General features: G+C 39.7%; 4 protein-coding genes across 4 annotated transcripts; 1 reads left to right on the top strand and 3 right to left on the bottom strand.

The window, feature by feature from the left end:
- Positions 1-3,966: 3,966 nt before the first annotated feature.
- Positions 3,967-8,724, top strand: LOC112176776 (RNA-dependent RNA polymerase 2). The gene is made up of 4 exons (XM_024314855.2): positions 3,967-4,619; positions 4,856-6,756; positions 7,549-7,699; positions 7,811-8,724. Exons 1-4 carry the CDS (start codon positions 4,077-4,079, stop codon positions 8,588-8,590), a joined length of 3,375 nt encoding a protein of 1,124 aa, XP_024170623.1. The 5' UTR covers positions 3,967-4,076; the 3' UTR covers positions 8,591-8,724.
- A 91-nt stretch (positions 8,725-8,815) lies between these two features.
- LOC112176777 lies at positions 8,816-9,615 on the bottom strand. Its single transcript, XM_024314856.2, has one exon. It carries the CDS (start codon positions 9,500-9,502, stop codon positions 9,089-9,091), a length of 414 nt encoding a protein of 137 aa, XP_024170624.1. The 5' UTR covers positions 9,503-9,615; the 3' UTR covers positions 8,816-9,088.
- Positions 9,616-10,987: 1,372 nt separating this feature from the next.
- On the bottom strand, positions 10,988-12,545 carry LOC112180653 (protein NUCLEAR FUSION DEFECTIVE 2). The gene is made up of 3 exons (XM_024319216.2): positions 12,384-12,545; positions 12,144-12,232; positions 10,988-11,629 (listed from the first exon to the last, which is right to left on the bottom strand). The coding sequence occupies exons 1-3, from the start codon at positions 12,444-12,446 to the stop codon at positions 11,224-11,226; spliced, it is 558 nt and encodes a 185-aa protein (XP_024174984.1). The 5' UTR covers positions 12,447-12,545; the 3' UTR covers positions 10,988-11,223.
- Positions 12,546-13,384: 839 nt separating this feature from the next.
- LOC112180652 (probable alpha,alpha-trehalose-phosphate synthase [UDP-forming] 9) lies at positions 13,385-18,379 on the bottom strand. The gene is made up of 5 exons (XM_024319215.2): positions 18,045-18,379; positions 17,839-17,911; positions 14,630-16,689; positions 14,256-14,529; positions 13,385-14,154 (listed from the first exon to the last, which is right to left on the bottom strand). The coding sequence occupies exons 3-5, from the start codon at positions 16,618-16,620 to the stop codon at positions 13,828-13,830; spliced, it is 2,592 nt and encodes an 863-aa protein (XP_024174983.1). The 5' UTR covers positions 16,621-16,689; positions 17,839-17,911; positions 18,045-18,379; the 3' UTR covers positions 13,385-13,827.
- Between the last annotated feature and the right edge of the window lie 1,399 nt (positions 18,380-19,778).

The following is a 19,778-nucleotide window of genomic DNA, read 5'->3' as shown; positions in this document are numbered from 1 at the left end:
ATGTGTTTGTGGTCGATCATAACTTCTCAACAAACTCTAAGTTTGGAGGACTCTACAAGCTCCAAGCTTGGAGTGAGCGCGAACCCCCACAGTTCTGCTTTTGGTCTCCCCTATGTAGAGAAAAGGGGGGTAGAAGAAGGGATTTTGGAAGTCCCCGAGAAAAGAAGAAGAAATTAAAGGAAAAACTTCAAAAACGGGAACTTTTAGAAAAGTTTACCTTAAAAGATGGCCGGGAAAAAATGTCACCGAAAAGCACTGTAGCAGAGGTACTGTAGCAAGCACTGTAGCAGAGGTACTGTAGCAAGCACTGTAGCAGAGGTACTGTAGCAAGCACTGTAGCAACCGAAGCGCTGTAGCAGAGGTAATGTAGCTGCCGGAGTTACTGTAGCTGACCGAAAAGTTGTCCAGAAAAGTCGCCGGAAGTACTGTAGCACGTTACTGTAGCTGCGGAGGTTTCTGGGATTTGAAGGCTGCGATTATAGGGTTTCAGGGTTAGGGCTCGTGCTGATAACGTGTTGTAGAAAAACTGAATTTGGGAGAAAATTTATGTGTATTCTCATTGATAATAGGGGCCTCTTTATATAGAGGATTACAATGCATAGAATCTCAATCATACAAGGAAAGGAATTCTACATTGATTTGGATTCTAGATCCTTCTAATTAAATCCTATTACCACTAGGTCAAGTAACCTAGAGTTTGGGCTAAACACAAATTAGGTTTTCCTTCAACAGTTATCTTTATAAATATAATTATAAGGTACAGAATCAGAGTTGTACAAGGAAATGTAATATTACATTGATTGGATATCTCTAACATTCTCCAATATTATTTCTAATTCTAACCATATTACCACTAGGTCAAATAGCCTAGAATTTGGGTCAGACACATATTCTGGATTTACTTGAACACTCCCACTTGTGTCGCCCAAAAGTAGTGCTTCTCTCGTTACCTCGTCAAAAACCTTGTCAAGTAACAAAAACCCAGTGGGACAAAAATAACCTCAGTCGAAGGAGAAAAAGAGCACAACACACTTTTCACGTTTCCAGACCATACATGTAGACATCTCTCATTGATGTCTACATCTCCCCCTGATGACTACGGTCATTGAAGTTCGGATAACTTTCATAAATGATGCTACCAACATGTTTCTCGAAAGTGGAATTTAGGCAATGACTTAGTGAGCAAGTCTGCCACAATGTCCTCAAATCGAACCTAGTTAACTTTGATCTTGAGAATAATCTGTTGTTGCTGATTATGCTTGGTATTGTCTCTTTTGATGTAGCCTTGCTTCAGTAAAACAAGCAGCATTATCCTAAATGCTCGTAGGCTCATCTGTGGTAGACTTCAAACCACAATTGTTCGAATGCGTAATTGTGGATCTAATCCATATACATTCATGAATCACTTCATGAAGAGCAATAGTCTCTGCATTATTCAAAGATATAGCAATTAGGGTCTGTTCTGTAGACCTTCAAGATATCGCGGTCTTACCTATGGTAAACACCTAACCAGTTTAAAAATGATGTTTATGTGGGTCAGAGAAATACTCAACATCAGCAAAACCTTATGTTTGAACCCAAAATTAACATTGGGGGGGGGGGGGGCACCATAGGGACTGGGTCAATCCTTGTGGTCTTAAATGGATTGTTCAAAAGTACCAGAGAAAACCATCATCTACTGAGCAAAGAGGAAGCTGAACATCAAGATGATGAGCTGAAGTGATGGAACAGAGCACTCAACCTCAAGAAGATTTATCCTCACTCGGATCTGCTTCAAGGAGATTTCTCCTCACTCAGATCTCCCTCAGGAAGATTTCTCTTCACTCGGATCTGCCCTCACTCAGATCTCCCTGAAAAAGATTTCTCCTCACTTAGATCTCCCTCAGGAAGATTTCTCTTCAAAGAGTTTCTGCAAATATAGAGAAGAAAAGAGCAACTAATGGAACAAAGTACTCAACCTCAAGGAGATTTCTCCTCACTCGAATCAACCTCGAGAATATTTCTCGTAACTCAGATCTTCCTCGAGAAGATTTCTAATGATGAACGATCAAAAAAGGAGAAGAAATCAAATCAATATTTTCTGCCAGTGATTGTAGCAAAAAAGGAAGGTTGCGAATTGTTTGCAGCAAAGTGGCTTCAATATACATGTGGCGAATAAACATAAAGAAGTCCGATGGCATATATGTGGACTCATTGTTTGCGTATATAAGGAGAGTACATGGCTGTCCAACATATGTATCAGCATTAACGGTGGGCACACATTATAATTCTTGGTGGAGCCATAATCCATTCATAGATGTATCATTTTCTCGTCTAATAGGTTCCTCTGACTCAATTCCGTCAATTTCAGACGTTAAGTGCTGACATGGTATTTCCAACTCATCAAAAGTGAGGTCCATTAGAGAATAATTTATTTGTCAATCTTTACTGAAATGTGTTGTAAATTTGTTTAAACCGTGCTCATCAATATTATTCTGTATAGATAAAATTGAGAGTCAAATATGAAATGGAACTGTAAAAAATATTGTAAGAGACCGACTGTCCAATAGTTTGTACATATTAGTCGACTTTTATAATTTATAACGTTTGTTGGCATCGCTGATAAAAGATCTATATATACCACTTGTTCTCATTATATTATGACACGAATTTTGTTCTCATTAGTGTTTTTTTTTTTTTTTGAAAGGGTTCTCATTAGTGTTTTTACATACCCATACATAATGAACTATCCATTACGATTTAAAAAGCTAATAACGAACCACTCAGTATACAAACATTTGTGTATCCGAAACTCTAACAAATAGGCTGCGTTTGTTTCAACAGATAAAGAGCTTGGATAGGAAAATTTAAATCCAATCTGGAAAGTAATCATGTTTGGAAGCCCAGATAGTTTTCAGGTGGATTTCTCAATTCCTGTCAGGTATGGATAACCAATCTTGTTAGAAAGGTAAGATATAATTTATCTGACTAGGACGCCTCAAGTTTTACATCTTGGTTTCCAACCACGACAGAACTGAACATCTGCCTCCAACTCCCCCAGTTCTCATCGCAACCTCTCATCATGTTCTTCCTCTTCTTTTTCTTCAATTTACTTCTTTCTGGTAGTTCTCCACTGATTTCTCCAATATCTGATGCATCTCTGCCGATATGCAGATGGTGAATTCGACCTCTGCTATTTTTGTTTCCTGCAAGAAGTCAAGAACTCATCGGCTAAAATCCAGCAATCTCCGGGCAATATTTGGTCATCTCTGACCTCCATTACAACTATGTTCTTCATCTCTAGCCTCCCTCAACTGCAATTAAATTGATCTTTTCATTAATGGAATTGTAAACCCCAAACAATCCCAATTCTTTTGAGATCTCTCAATCTCTCACGCTTTTTTCTCTTTTCAGTGTTTTTTTTTTTTTTTTGCTTTGGTTTTCAGGAAAAGGAAGTATTCCATTCCAATCAAAATCCACTCTAACAAACAAAGTGTAAGGTTATGGAGTGCTTGTCCAATCTAATCTGATTTCAATCCAATCCTATTTTGTATCCCATTTCAATCCAATCTATGTAGCCAAACGTGGCCATAAGACTGAAAAAAAAAAAAACTGAAAATGGGAACTGTATATAGTTAGTTTTACTTCAAATGTGCTTCAATTTTCACTGAAAGAAAAAGAGTTTTAGAAGTTCTGTTCAATCAGTGGTGTTCACCTGGTCAGTAGTTGCTGACCAAAGAATTTATGCTCAATAACCTTTAGATTTACATCAAAAGGTAGAAAACAAAACACCTCAACTTAATAATAATTCTCTCTGCCACTGGATTTACATCCAATGGTGATTGAGCATTATTTTCTTGGTCAATAACTGACCAGGAGAACATTTTCTCTGTTCAACATGATCTTTGCTTTTCAGAAAAATAAGAAAAAGAGTCAATACGGCGTCGTCTTCATGTCCTCTTTACTATATCGGAACCTTTCGTCTTCCCCTTTTCCCCCTACTTTACTCGCTCTCACTGGCTCAGTCCTTCTCTGACACACCCCAACTCTCTTTCTCCGATCCCAATAAACACCTCTGCAAAACCCTAAAACCGAGAATGGGCGCGGCGGCGGAGGCGGAGAGGCCTACCGTCCGAGTCACCAACATCCCCTGCACCATCACCGCCAAAGACCTCCTCACCTTCCTCGAGTCCACTCTGGGGCCCGACTCCATCTTCGCCATCGAAATCGCCAGCGACCACAAGAACTGGAAATCCCGCGGCTTCGGCCGCATCCAGTTCACCACCCTATCCCACAAAGGCAGAGCTCAGTCTCTCTCCTCCTCCGCTGACCTCGTCTTCAAGTCCCACAACCTCCGCCTCTTCGACACCAACGATGACATCATCCCCCGGCCGCTGGACCCCAAGCACCGGCTCGACGACACCCTTTTGCACGCCGGGTTTGTCGTCAACGACGAGACCATGAGCGTGCTGGAGTCGTGGGAGGGCGTCCGGGCTTGGGTCATGCCCGAGAGGCGGCGGGTCGAGTTTTGGGTCCGGCGGGGCGGTGACTGTTTCAAGATGGAGGTTGCGTTTGAGAATATCGTGGAGTCTGTTGGGTGCTGTTTGGGCGGGGATAAAGTTAATGCTCTGCTTTTGAAGGTAAATTTTGCTTCTTTGGTTTTTACTGTTTGAGTTTCTTGCTTACAGTATTTGTTGAAATTGGAAGAAAAGTACTTGTTTTAGAGCGGATGCATTTGTTGAATGTTAACGCATTGTTAAAATGTGATGGAATGCAGTTGATTTTGTTTTCAAGATGGTAGCTTTTTACCTGTTTTGTTGTTACAATTAGTGATTTTGATAACATGTTAAGACTTGGGGGATTTTGGTTTTCTCAGCTCAAGTTTGGCCCAAAGATTTTTCGGAAAGTATCAGGACCTAATGTAGCTTCCAAGTTTGGTACTGATCGGTATCACTTTTGCAAGGAAGACTTTGATTATCTGTGGGTGAGGACTACGGATTTTTCTGAGACGAAGTCGATTGGCCATTCGACTTCGTTTTGCTGGGAGATTCAGGAGGACTTTTTGGTGGCAGGTCTTTTTATGAAGTTTCCGAGCTTTAGGAAAGATGTGGTGGATCTCATGTTTGAGGATGGTGATGGGTATCTTTCGGTTTCTGAGACAGTTCCGCTTGTGAAATGTGAAGCAGATTCAGAGTTACCTTATGAGATTCTTTTCCAGCTTAATGCACTTGTTCATGCTCAGAAGATTAGCCTTGCTGCAGCGGAGTGTGATCTGATTGAGTTCTTTGGTGGTTTGAGTATGGACACTGCTAATGTGCTTCTTCAGAAGCTGCAGATGCTCAAGACCACTTGTTATGACCCTCTATCATATGTAAAGGTGCAGTTGCAACTCTTAGAGGGGAACTCTAAGAAACGTCTCTCCCCCCATCAAAGATTAATGGAGCATAACGTTATGAGTTGTCATAGAGCCTTGATTACCCCATCAAAGATTTACTGCTTGGGTCCTGAGCTTGAAAAATCAAACTATGTTGTGAAGAACTTTGCTCAATATGCTTCAGATTTTATGAGGGTTACATTTGTTGAAGAGGATTGGAGCAAGCTTCCAGTAAATGCTCTCTCCACAAGTATTGAACAAGGTTTCTTTGCAAAACCTTTTAGAACTGGAATATATCAGCGGATATTGTCTATTCTTCGAGATGGAATTGTGATTGGAGATAAAAGATTTGAGTTTCTGGCTTTCTCGGCGAGTCAACTCCGATCAAATTCTGTTTGGATGTTTGCTTCAAATGACAGTGTAAAGGCAGAAGATATTAGAAAATGGATGGGTTGCTTCCACAAGATCCGCAGTGTATCTAAATGTGCAGCTAGGATGGGTCAGCTATTCAGTTCTTCAACGCAAACTCTTGTTGTTCCTCAACAGGATGTGGAGCTCATTCCTGACATTGAGACTTCTTCTGATGGTGTGAGTTACTGCTTCTCTGATGGTATTGGAAAGATTTCCTTATCTTTTGCCAGGCAAGTTGCTCAAAAGTGTGGACTGAATCACACTCCTTCGGCATTCCAAATTCGATATGGTGGATATAAAGGGGTGATAGCCATTGACCGTAATTCTTTCCGGAAGCTGTCTCTACGTAGTAGTATGCTCAAATTTGAGTCGAACAACAGAATGCTTAATGTCACTAAATGGAGTTCCTCCATGCCCTGCTTTCTGAATCGAGAAATTATAACCCTCATGTCTACGCTAGGGGTAGAGGATGAAGCATTTGAAGCATTGCAACAGGCGCAATTGGATCTGTTAGGAAGGATGCGGAAAGAAAGAAATGTAGCACTAACTGCCCTAGAGAAACTAAGCGGTGCTGATTCCAATAACATTCTTGTTAAGATGTTGCTCCAAGGTTATGAGCCTAATCTGGAACCTTATCTCTCAATGATGCTTCAAGCACACTATGAGCACCACTTGACTGATTTAAAGAGTAGGTGCCGCATATATGTCCCAAAAGGAAGAATCCTGGTTGGGTGCTTGGATGAAACTGGTAGTTTAAACTATGGCCAAGTTTATGTTCGAATAACCATGACCAAAGCAGAGCAAGAAATGGGGCATCAGAATTTCTTCCAGAGGGTGGATGAGGCAACATGTATAGTAACAGGGAAGGTGGTTGTCACCAAAAATCCTTGTCTTCATCCTGGAGACATCAGGGTACTTGAGGCTGTCTATGATGTGGGACTAGAGGAGAAGAATATGGTGGATTGCCTTGTATTTCCCCAGAAAGGAGAAAGGTAAAATTGACGGGATTCTTCTTGAAATCTGTTTACTTTTTATTATTGCCTTCCCTTTTTTTTTTTTTTCCTTTCTTTCTTGGGATGAAGTAGCAGTGTGGAAGTGGTGAGTTCCTGTCTGTGCTCACTAGGTACTTGGAGAACTGGGCTTTCATGCCATCTGGTTCCTTCTGAAAAAGTAGATTTGCTCCTTAGTTATCAGCTTATTTGTGAACCCTTTATCCAACTTTTTATGTGTCTGACCTTTTAACTGATAGAAGAACAAAGTTTTCAATACAGAATACAGAAATTTGATGTATGACTTTGCATATTCATTCATTGTATTGAAATATGAGACTTTGCAATGGTTTTTATAGTCAAATTCTAAAACCCTAGTATGAACAGAGATGCTACACAGATATATGGTGCTTGATCTATTAGTACATAGCATGATTGAGTTTGTGGTGTGATTTACAACAGTACACAGGACATTTGTCTTGGTATAGAGGCTCCTTTTTGTCTTGGCTTGGTGTGTTCTGCTTTATATTCAGACTTCTACTTTGTAGCACTAGACTGTGTCTTGATAATGTCGTGAGTACGCTTGATGGCAGGTGTTGTTTGTTGACTTCTGATAGGATTGTTGTTGTGTTCCACTCCATATTAGGATTGGAATTACACTTGACTCCTATATCATTAACACCAACTCCTCAGCTAATAGTCAATGTTAGTAAAGCAATGCATTGTGGAGCCAGAAAAATTAAAAATTGTAAAACATATAAATGTATAGTGATTGTGGTTGGGACTTTTTTGCAGGCCTCATCCAAATGAATGCTCCGGGGGTGATCTGGACGGAGATTTGTTTTTTATAAGTTGGGATAAAAGTCTTGTTCCTCCTCATACTGTACCTCCGATGGACTACTCTGCACGGAGACCTCGCAATATGGATCACGATGTGACTTTAGAGGTAATATACAAATTTGAGTAAACTGTTGCCTTATGGTACTGAAATGAACTTGACTCTGTAGAGACAATCATCTTATATGCTTTATGTCTCTCTCGGTTTGACTATATGCAGGAAATTCAAAAGTTCTTTGTGGATTACATGATAAATGATAATTTGGGTGCCATCTCTACTGCACATCTAGTTCATTCTGACCACGAACCAGAAAAAGCCCGGAGTAAAAAATGCCTGGAGTTGGCAGACCTGCACTCCATGGCTGTTGACTTTGCCAAAACTGGTGCACCAGCTGAAATGTCCTGGATTTTAAAACCAAGAGAATTTCCGGATTTCATGGAAAGGGTGGACAAACCGATGTACATCTCCGATGGGGCATTAGGAAAGCTATACCGTGCAATTCTTAGCTCAGTGGTTCAAGAACAAACAACTGTTGTCTGGTCAGAGCAGATGGCTCAAACAGCTTATGACAGGGAGCTTGAAGCGCAAGGTTTCGAGTCCTTTCTTGACATTGCAGAGAGTCACAGGGACAAATACAAGGAGAAGATGAGAAGTCTCATGAACTATTATGAAGCAGCGACTGAAGATGAAATACTGACTGGTAACCTCCGAAACCGTGCAGCCTATCTGCAGCGCGATAATAGGAGGTATTTTGACTTGAAGGATCGAATCTTGCTGTCACTCAAGACCCTACAGAAGGAAGCGAAAGGATGGTTTGAAAGCAGCTGCAAGGTGAGTGAGCAGCAGCAGTTGGCCTCAGCATGGTACCATGTGACTTACAACTCATCTTATTTCCAGAAAGACATGAACTGCCTGAGCTTTCCATGGATTGTGGGCGACATTCTGGTCAACATCAAGTCTCTGAATAGCCGAAGAAACCGCACGGTTACAAGTGCATAAGGGCATCTCAAGGGGGTTATGTTGTAATGTGTATTAATGGTAGGTTTTCTGGCAACCAGCATTCTCTGGTAGGCTGTGTCGAGCTTGGACAATGTAATCTAGGGTCTGAAGAACATTTTTGGTATCTATCTAAATAGGTAATATTAACAGCAAATTTTCTGTGAGTACACCAAAAATAAGTTAGTGAATTAGTAGTGGAAAAGGACAGTACAAAAAACAATAATATCTCAGCAAAATTAAAGATTTATTAATTAATTGATTTATCCCTATAATCTTGCACGCATCCTCATCATCATCATAATTATCGTCCACAGTATTTCATAGTTGGCTTTGTACACCCACCACCACCAAAAAGAAAAGGGCAAAAAAACCTAAAAAAACAAATAAATAAAATCAAGTGGCGGCGCCGCGTCAGACATCCCGGTCAAACGTTCCACCACATTCCAGCTCATCGAGTGTCCAATCCAGCGAGCAATCACACCAATTCCGGCGCGATTTTCACGCATGAACCGCAACGTCCTTCCCCAACTGAACCGGGTCCGAGCTCTTCACCGGAGCGAACCGGGCCGAGAAATCGCGAAACCCTCCCGACTCGTCCTCCTCCTCCGCCACCGGGCCCTCGTCGAAGTTCAAAGCGTAACTCAACGGATCGTACTGAAACTTGCCGTGCCTACCTCCGCCGCTTCCGCCGCCGCTCTTGCTACGATTGAACCGCCGGATGAAAGTCTTCCACTTGGGACCGGCGACGATCTCGGACCACTCCCTGACCTTGTAAATGGCCCTCTTGCCTCTGGACCACCATCCGTCGTCGTTCCGAACCCGGTCCCACCACCGCGACGACGAAGGGATGCAAAAGCAACAGCGCGAGCTGTTCCTATTATGGCCTATTGACTCCAAGTCGTCCATGTCCATGGCCGAATAGACTGAGAAAATGAGGAGGAGAAGAAGAAGAGAGAGAGAGAGAGAGAGAGAGAGAGAGCGGAGAAAACGGAAGGCCAACTTTGTCCGTGTGAACTGGGAAGCAGCGTTTATATAACGGGTTATAAGGAAAGAACGGAAACTTGGAGTGACCGGGAATCCCGGTGACCTTGGTAAGTATGTATAATGTATCCAAATATGGTTTTTGCTTCTGCTCTTTGGAACGACTTGTCGCTTTGCGGTGGTTACCGGGGTTTTCAGTGTGGTTATAAATGATGATTATCCGGAGAGGCGGGACCCTACAGTCTCACCTAACGGCAGCGTTTGGGTCCGTTCGACGTGACGTTTGCCTTATTGAAATGTGGGACCCAGGGGGCTTAGGTGGAATCAATCAAATGGAAAGACTTTTATAAAAAAAATGAACGGTGATTAGGAAATCATAACGACCACCAAATCATAATCAACGACAGCGCCGCTGGTATTCCATTAATGATCAATCACACCAGCACTCAATTATTCCATTTTCTTCTCTTCTCTTGTTTTTGCTTTGTTTTGTTTTTTTTTTTGTGATTATCTGTTTTTGATAATTAGGCGATGTTGAGATGAGGGTCCGAACCCGAAATCACATTGGAATAAGAGTAACAGTTCTTAAACTCCAGATTCAGTGTTTACTAAAATTGGGCAAGTTATCTTCATTTGATGCCGTTGCTTTCAAACATGTTTTTGGAGAAATAAACTCTGTTTGCTGATGAGTTAGTTAATTTTAGACATTATATCTTTGAAGATAAAATCTGGGAAAACGTTATTTCTTGCCTGACGTTTAAAGGCATTTTGTTTGACTGCTTAGGATTAAGTTGCTCTAGAGATTTTTTATATTTGATTGTCGTAGTATTTTCTTATTAAAAAAAAAAAAAAGATTTGGCACAATTAGATTGAGTTTAGCCATACAAACTCAAATTTTTCGACACAAACTCTGAAGGGAAGGGAAAAAAAAAAATTAGATGAAGAGTTTAATCTCACAGCACATGCTAGAGGGACGTAACACATTTTGTGTATATATATAAAGTTGTTTTTCCTTGTTTGCTTATGTTTATGAATAAAAAGTTGGTTCATAAGATTAAGAACGAAACAAAAGGTTCTTTAGCCCAAAACACACACACACACACACACAAAATTAAATATACAATCCAATTAAAGAGATTGGCACCACCCACCACATTGACTCAGAATCTAGCATCGTGTTATCAATAACATTCTGTGATGGGTAAAGTTAACTTCCTATATAAGTAGGTTGTTGTTAATGCTTATATGGTTGGCGTGGTGGTTAAAGCCTCAGCAGTTTCACAGGTGACTCGGAATGGGGCTGTCATATAATTCATGAAAATTTCTGAAGAAAAGTAATACAAAGGTAACTCAACAGCTCAAGCTAACAACTCCAGTTAAGTAAATAGCAAACAAGCTGACTGAGAACTAAGCAAACATATGAAGAATTATGAAGTTTCTCCACACAAACAAAATTAACATAGCATAATATCGTTGGATTGAGGAATGACAGCAACATCGTCATAGAGGTTTCAACATGACCAATACTGTACAAATATAAACAAACAGCGCGATCAAATACTGTTTCTGCTACTAAACTAAATCACACGGGTAGAAACTAGAGATATAGCATAACATCTTCTACCAGGCGATGGAGACAGAAACAGCTGCATTTAAATGGCCATAACTCCTCCAACTTCACCACCATGAACAGCCCAGAAAATGCTTCCAGCATCATCAGACTTCCCAACATCTAAAGCAATAGCACCAAAGATTGCTCTGAAAGCCCCACAAACCACCGCTGGAGCTGAAGAGTTAGTCTTGGGAGAGACTCTAACCACCTTATGCAACCCCAATTGCAACCCATCAGCAGCACAGGAAGATTCAACCTTGGAGATCTCTGATATGCGACGGTTCATTTCTTTGGAAGAAATCTCAATATTTTTTTTAAGTAGTCGTAGAGAGGCAGAAGTGTCTATGATATTGCCGCCCAAAATGCTCAGTGCCTTGTTGTTCTCTTCAGAGAATGAGGCATGAGTCATTGCACGCCGAAGGAGACTAATTTTTTGGAAATTATAGCTGAGCAAAATCAAAATTAGCACCATGAGAGTACATTTATCCAATGTTACAAACAGTCGCACTGTCACATTAATACACATAATTCAATGCCACATATAAACAGATAGTCAGCAAAACATAGACATAAAAATCCAATACTTGAAAACCAGGCTATTATCCCTGCAGAGAATATGCAAACTATCCTAGATCATCCGAGATTAGTGAGTTGGTTAAGTTAAATCAGTTCAATTAGTCAGTTAAAGCTTCAGCCTTTCAGCTCTAGTGCTTAAAAAGAAGCTGGCTTTAACCATGATATGAATTAAACAGAAAAATCACTGCAATTTACAACAATGTTTCACATTTCAGTTTCAAATGCAATGACTATTTAGTTAAACACAGTTTACTAAGTAAGCATTTGATGATTGAGAAATCCATAGTCTAACTATTCCCTTCTTTTCCCTAAAGAGTTTCTGGGAAAAACCAAACAGAATCAATGATCCACCATTAAAAAGCCCAAAGAAATTAAGTGAGTTACCCAATTTGCCTCTGAAGGGTTACGAGGGCGGTTTCAAACGGCGATGATCGCATGGAGATTTTCCCATCTTGTTCACTGATTGCGAAACCCTGCACAAAACCCACCGACTTTGAGAACCACAGACAGAAATAGAGATGAAAATTGTTCACTCAATTTAGGGTTTAGGGGTTTGGAGTTAGAGAGATGAAGCATCTGTTTTCCTATAGTAACGAACAGGAGCTTAAGGATTAGAAGCAATACCTGAATATGAGGAACGATTGCGAAGACGAAGATGGTGATCACAGTGAAACCACGAGGAACCATTTTTACTGTTCTTGGTTTTTTTTTTCTTCCTTGATGTGAGAACTAGCCTTCTGTGAATTGAAAACCCCAGGAAAATGCCAATTGACTCTTTGACTTAAAGCAGGAGTCTTTTTTTTTTATGTAACATTTGAGAATGAATCCAAACTGACCCATACCCATTGATGGTTGGGCTTATTTTGATAAAAGACTTTTTTTTTTTTTTAAGGTAAATTTCATTAAAACATCACTAATCATTAGAAGGGCATCTCTTATAAATTCGGGAGCAAAAACAGTTCTAACGCTTGACAAGCATGTTTTGCAAGCTTATGTGCTACTACATTAGCTTCACCAGGTGTATAGCAAACCTTAAAGTCCAGATACACGTCCCTTACGTCTCCAAGCAGCAAACCCAAGCTAGACAGGTCAGGTTCGTCTTTGGCTAAAGCTTGTATCAAAAGCAAACAATCAGATTCAAATATGACACTCTTATAATGAAGAGTTTCTGCAAGACGCATGCTCTCCAACATAGCCATTATTTCCGTGTGAAAGGGAGACGACATTTGCCTCAACGAGGCAGCTGCAGCTACCAGAAAGTTCCCAGTCTCATTATGGAAGACCAGACCATAGGCTGCCCTTCTTGAATCTGCCACAAAAGCTCAGTCAGCATTGCACTTCAAAACTCCCGATAGTGGCGCAGACCAGCGTTTTGATTGTTGATGTTGAGGCTGTGGAGCATTCACATTTACAGACTGGTATTCTTGCAACCAACCCAAACAACTGAAAACTGCAGCATCAGTAGGCTGCTGCAATTTATTTTGATAAAAGACTTGTCCTAACTTATTGGCGTTTAATAACAGTAAGTTGAATATCATATAGTTTAATGACATAAATTCTAGTTTAATGACATAAATTCTTTCTTCGTAATAAGGAGGTTGTGAGTTCGTAAATGTAGGAAGAGGTTAAAACAAGTATCAAGATGCTCGCACCTAGTTTGTAAAACGTAAGTGGAAATTTGATCATCATGGGCCTCATCCTAGTATAGGATTGATTTAGACCACGAGACCATGAGGAATAAAAAGATCTGTGACATTCTATAACTTCTTATGTACACTGAAACAAGTTTCAATCTTGATAATCTGAGTATCATTTCATAAAAGAATGGACTACCATTTAAGGGCAAAGCCAGTTCCAACTAGAAGGAAAAGAAAAGTTGTCGCTGACATTCTCCAAATCCACCTTTGATCCCTTGTGTTCATCATCTTTCTCTTCGAAAAAAGTCCAGCGCAGCATCATTTCAGCTTTCCACCATGCAAAGAATTAGTTAGTATCAAAAGGCCAAGAGTTAATACCGTTTCAGCTTGTGTATACTTCATATCCTGTTTCAAATGTTCAAGATCTCGTCTCAGTAAATATGCTCGAAAGAGACTTGATCGAATTCTGCATTACACCTTGACTTGAGACTTGAATCAGTAGTGAGGCCGTGAAGCAATGTCATGACATCAACTGTATCGTCTAGGTAGTACCTAGCTTTACTTGGTTTTTGGCCAACAGTGCATGCAAAGATCTCAGGAGGTACATTTTGACATGAACTATAGGCTGTGCTCGAAATGCTTTCAAACATGTCCTCATCAGATCTATCATCCCCAATGCACAAAACAAAATCCGGTGCTTTCCCTGTACCAATCATCATGGAGAGAACTTTCTCTGCAACCAAGCCTTTAGTAACTCCCTGCAATGTTAATAAGCCACATGACATGCTTTAGGTCACAAGAAGAACACAAACACACAACACAGGAAGAAAAATCAAGAAATGGAGCTCATGATAAATACCTGTGGCTTTACTTCGACAATATGTTGTCCCCTTTTAACAACTACAGGCTCGTTCGCAAGGACATTTTCAAGATGATCCAACATCTCCTTGGCCTGGCAGGACCCAAAATCAGGATCAGCATCTTGATGGTGCCATACTAAGGCACTCTCCTTGCTCTCTATGTAGGAGCCATCGGTTGCCTCTGTGTATAAACTCATCACAGGTTCTGCAATTCTTTTCCAGTCCAAATCTATTGCTAAGGAACTCGTTTCCCAATTGGACTTCCTACTCCATCTACAAGGAAAACCAAAGTAAACATGGAATCAACACAGCTATAGACAAGTATAGACAATCACGTGAAACTTATCATGTGTACGTAAGAAAGGAAACTAACCTTATGAAGTATCCATGCTCCGCTGCTATGCCAAGATTCTCACACTGAGAAAACCATTCGCTAAGAGAGTCTTGACCCCTACCACTAACTATAAACACAGTGTTCTTGGGATCACTGCAAAGGTTGTTCAGAACAGAAATGACTTCAGGACTTGGCGTCTTAACAATGGAAGTTTCAGGCATTATTGTTCCATCATAATCCAAGAAGATTGCCCTTCGATTTGTCCTTTTATATGCAGAGAGGATATGGTCAATGGAAAGCTTCCTAAAACTTGGAGAAAGAGACAAGATTCTAAACTGCAGACCAAAACCAATTCCCCAACACCGTTTTCTGTAGTGATCCTTGCAAGCTCGCTCCAAGTCCTGTACAAAACTGCGCGCCCAATAAGCCACATCATGAGAGCTCACATACCTGTAATGTTTCTCATGCCGCAGCTGCTTTTCTAAATCAGGCATTGTGATCGCCACATTTAGTGCATCAGCCACAGCTTCAATGTTCCAGGGGTTCACCCTTATCGCTCCACTCAAAGATGGTGAGCAACCTATGAACTCTGAAATAACAAGTGTACTTGTATGAGGGGAATCCAAGGGAATTCCTAAAGCTTTATCCATATTTGGAGTCCCTTGCCTGCAAATAATATACTTGTAAGGGATTAGGTTCATGCCATCCCTTACAGCATTGACAATGCAGCATTCCGCCAATGAGTAATAGGCAGTCTTCTCATGGAAAGGAACGTTGCGATCAATCAAAACAACTGGTTCATAGCCTGGAAAGCCGAAAACTTCATTTATCCTCCTGGTCGTCGAATATGTTTCCTTTTTTGCTTCCTGAACATCTTTCCCGGTGCTCCTTGCAGGGTTTACAATTTGAACCAGGACTACCTTGCCCCTCAACTCTGGGTGCTGCTGCAGAAGTTGTTCCATGGCCAATAATTTTAGGCTGATCCCTTTGAATATGTCCATGTCATCCACGCCAACAATAAGCTTCTTCCCCTTAAACTGTTCCTGAATCTCTTTGGCCTTCATGGAAGAAGAGGGATGATTTAAAGCAGATTGAAGTCGACCCATGTGTATCCCTACTGGCAGAATCTTAACGTACACTGTGCGGCCAAAATATTCGAGTCCAATGTAACCTCGCTTTGATTCATAATCAAGGCCAAGCATTCTACTGCAGCAAGATAGAAAGTGGCGAGCATAATCAAATGTATGAAAACCAATCAAATCTACATTTAGCAGGGCTCTCAGTATTTCATCTCTGACAGGCAAAGTCCTGTAGATTTCTGAGGAGGGGAAGGGACTATGTAGAAAAAACCCAAGCTTAACTCGCGTAAAACGCCTTCTTAAAAAAGTGGGAAGAATCATAAGGTGATAGTCATGAACCCAAACATAATCATTTTCAGGATTAATCACCTCCATGACTTTATCGGCATATATCTTGTTAGCAGAAACATAAGCCTGCCACAGTAGCCTGTCAAAGCGATTGCTGTGGTCCAGGCACATGGGAAGCATGTAGTGAAAAAGTGGCCACAAATATTGCTTACAAAACCCATGATAGTACTTCTTATGAAGCTCAGGAGGAAGGAACGTTGGCACGCAATTAAATTCCTCTAGAAGTTTCTGGGAAACTTCTTCTTGTTCACTTGCATCTATGTCAACCTTCAGAGACCCTACATACATAACCACATCATCAGATGAGAAACCATCTTTCAGCTGCAGCAAGATTGGATCCTCATCAAAACTGAAGCACCATCTTCCAGATTTCACATCCTTCTGAGCATGTAAAGGAAGAAAATTTGCCACTATGATTTTTTTCTCACGGCATTCAGAGGGGACAACGTATGTATCTTCATTATTACTCCCATCACTATTTTTGACATCAGGAATTATTCCTTCAATAGTCATTACTCTTGGAAGGTTTCTAGGAGTCTGAGGGAAATTTAACATGTCCCCAGACGCCAACTCTAACAAACTTATGCAAGATCTTGAGAACATGATTGCTCCACGACGTTCTTATGCTGGATTAGTGAATCAGAGACCTCTGAATACAGTAGGTGAAAGAACCTATGGAAATGGCAGGAAGAAACAAATATAAGTACTTTGTGAAAATCAGTATATCTATCAGATTATCACCACATGTATAGTGTGGTTAACTTGTTTGAAGTCCTAAATAATTCCCACTACTTATCAAGTTTAAAAGAACAAGTATTTTCTTCTTGTTTTTTTGGTTGGGTAGCAGATGTCATCTGCTTCATCCTCCATATAGGCAAAATGGCAAACTTGAAAAGAATATGACATGATTACAACAATCAAAGGTAGCCAAAACATACACAATACCAAGAAAAGATCATAATATAAACCTAAAAGACAGAGTAATACATATATGATTGATATAATAAAAACCTAAATCAAAAGAAAGCATAGCACGAGACAGAAAATTCCATGTTTGCATATGTATATATATATACACCTTGTTTATCAAGTATCAACTAGAAACAGGTTCCGCTTCTTTAGTTTATTGTGTTGTATTTTCAAGTTGAGTTCTCAAAAAACTTGAGGACCAGGGTATACTGATGAAGCAGTGAAACAAACACCTTGAAATCAAACCTTTAAATTACCTTACCTGTCTTCTAAATTAGCACAACAGGAATATGTTTATCATCTGATTATATTTGGCTAATTTCTTATCCCTCCTTATCTTCATTTTTTTTGCAACTACTCCTTATCTTCATTAAATTTTGAATATATCCACATAAAAAATAAAGCAGAATAGGAAAGTTAAACTGTCAGGCAAAAATTTCCAGGGAGGATCCAGAAATCAAAAGCAAATGAATCATCACCAAATCAGTTTAATGGCTTCAACAAGTCATTTTCCAATTAATGCAATACGGCTCCTGATTTGGCTACTCAAGGGATTCGTCCTTATCTTTGATCATTATTAATATCCTCACGTAAGAAACTCAAAGAGGTATATCTGAATAGAAAACCATTACTTGTCATAACAACTATTCCTAAAAGTTCAAGAGCTCTGTTTTTCACAACAGAGTCATTTCACAAGTTTTGTTGACAGTAATTTTCTTCAAAAGACTCGGTCTTTATTGATTAACATACCAAACAAAAACACACCCTTCGATCTAAAGCTACTACCTTTCATATACACAGAGCTAGAAGAATTGATCAATAAGTAATTAGAGCGAAAGAGAGACTCTTAACCTGAAAAGAACTCTGATTGATCTAGCAACAAAGCTTCAAGCTTGGTTTTTGATATCAGCAAAGAGCAAATTTCCTGCACACACACCACAAACTCTTAGACATTGAAGAAACACAGAAAAACAAAACTGGGTCATAAACATGAACGCCAACAACCCAGAAAATCCCAAGTGTTGATTTCCCTTGAACTCTCAGCAAAACCAACATACCCTTTAAATTTGGAGGAAGAAGCTTGAGAGGGTGTGAACAAGTTAGAGAGATAAAATGGATAACATGGAAGGAAAAGCATGTAAATTTTCAGACTCTGTCTGATATTTTTATTTGAGAAAGAGAGTTAGGTTGGAAACCGGTGAGATTTGTGAGAGTTTTTAATGGTATCGAAACTGACCATAAAAAAAATGGAAAGAAAGAAAGAAGTTGGGAAAAGGAAACGTTAGGGGAAGAAAAGAATTTTGGGATATATATGGGGGGATTCGTTTGGATCAGAGTTTGTTTGCTGCTGTTAATGTGTTTCCTTTTTTGTATTTTTTGATTTGGTTTCATATCGTTCAACAAAGGAAAGCTCGTGGGAGCTTGAAGATTTATATATAAAAGCGTACGAAGTCAAAAAAGAAGAATTGGATATGGATGGAGATGTGAAGAAGAGTCTAAAGACTACAGTTGGATTGCAACCCTCCTGGTTTGGTCTTACGTTATAGTCCTGTGCCTGTCTCTTCCGCCACGAGGGCCTCATTTCTGTTTTATTTACGTAAATGCCCTCCCCCCAATTATCTTTTTTTTTTTATACAAACTAAATATTTTCCATATTTATTCTCAATGTAATGTAATACTAATAGGGTTAGTAGTGTAGTGATTTAAGCTTCCTTATGTGAGCGAGAGATCGTGGAGTTTTAACTCTTACACGAGCAGATAAAATAGTTAATGTATTTCTCATTTATTATGTGATATAGAAAGTCTTGCGTGGGGCAGCCGGCGGTGCGGCTGTCCAATCAATGCCCAACAATGGAGAATTTTGGGTATTGCATTTTTAAAAAGCAAGAGTAGTTTCGGAACAAGGCAAAAAATTATCACAGTCAGGTTGGTACGCCTGACGTACGCATGAATTTTTCTATGTGATAAATAAACAAAATTGATAACAGATCCAAACTTGAAATTTTTTACCGATAAAATTATTTTATCGCCAGTTGGTTTCCCAAACATCTTTGTTGAGAAAGCGATGTATTCTAACCAAATTATTATAAAACATAAAATATAACCATCTTGTTTTAGCCCGTCATACAAGATTAATATGATGTTGCTCAATTTTTATGTCGTCAACAACATAAACCCTTTTAGTTGTTTGATTACTATCACAAAATTAAACATGTGGAAAATACAATTGCATTGTGTGGTGGTCCTAAATAGGTGGTTAATATCTCATTACCATGTTGGGCTAATTAGCCCTGTATGAGTGCAATGTTATTAATTAACGTTAGCTCAAAACCATTCGCTAATCTCAAATCTAGTCAACATACCCACCACTATCCCCATTTAAAAACAAATCCAAAAATTTTACTCACATTGGTTTACCAACTATTTCTGTATATAGAATGTTTGATCCTCATTACCTCAAATCTTAGATAACACTTTAATCACAATGGCTTAACCCTAAACCTAATTGTTTAGGTAGGATTTAAGGTCGTCGTAATAGTTTAAGCAAAGAAGTTGATCCAATTCTGTGAGAATTTAATAAAGTTTGACCACACCTACCCTTTTGTACCTTTAAGATAAATCAACGGGGCCTAGTTTAATAATATTGGATGTAGATAAATAAGGATAATTGGATAAGCACAGGGTAGGGACCCCCACAAAAGGAAGTGCCACGTGTATTGCAAAATTGACATTAATTGATCCCCATGCTTCATAAATAAGTGACCTTTCGATTGTTGTCACTCACACGTTGC

The sequence above is a fragment of the Rosa chinensis genome, chromosome 7 (genome assembly GCF_002994745.2).
Source record: "Rosa chinensis cultivar Old Blush chromosome 7, RchiOBHm-V2, whole genome shotgun sequence".
In the NCBI taxonomy this organism is placed as follows: Eukaryota; Viridiplantae; Streptophyta; class Magnoliopsida; order Rosales; family Rosaceae; genus Rosa; species Rosa chinensis.
Note: the sequence above shows the minus strand (reverse complement) of the source record. Positions and strands in the feature narration are given on the sequence as shown.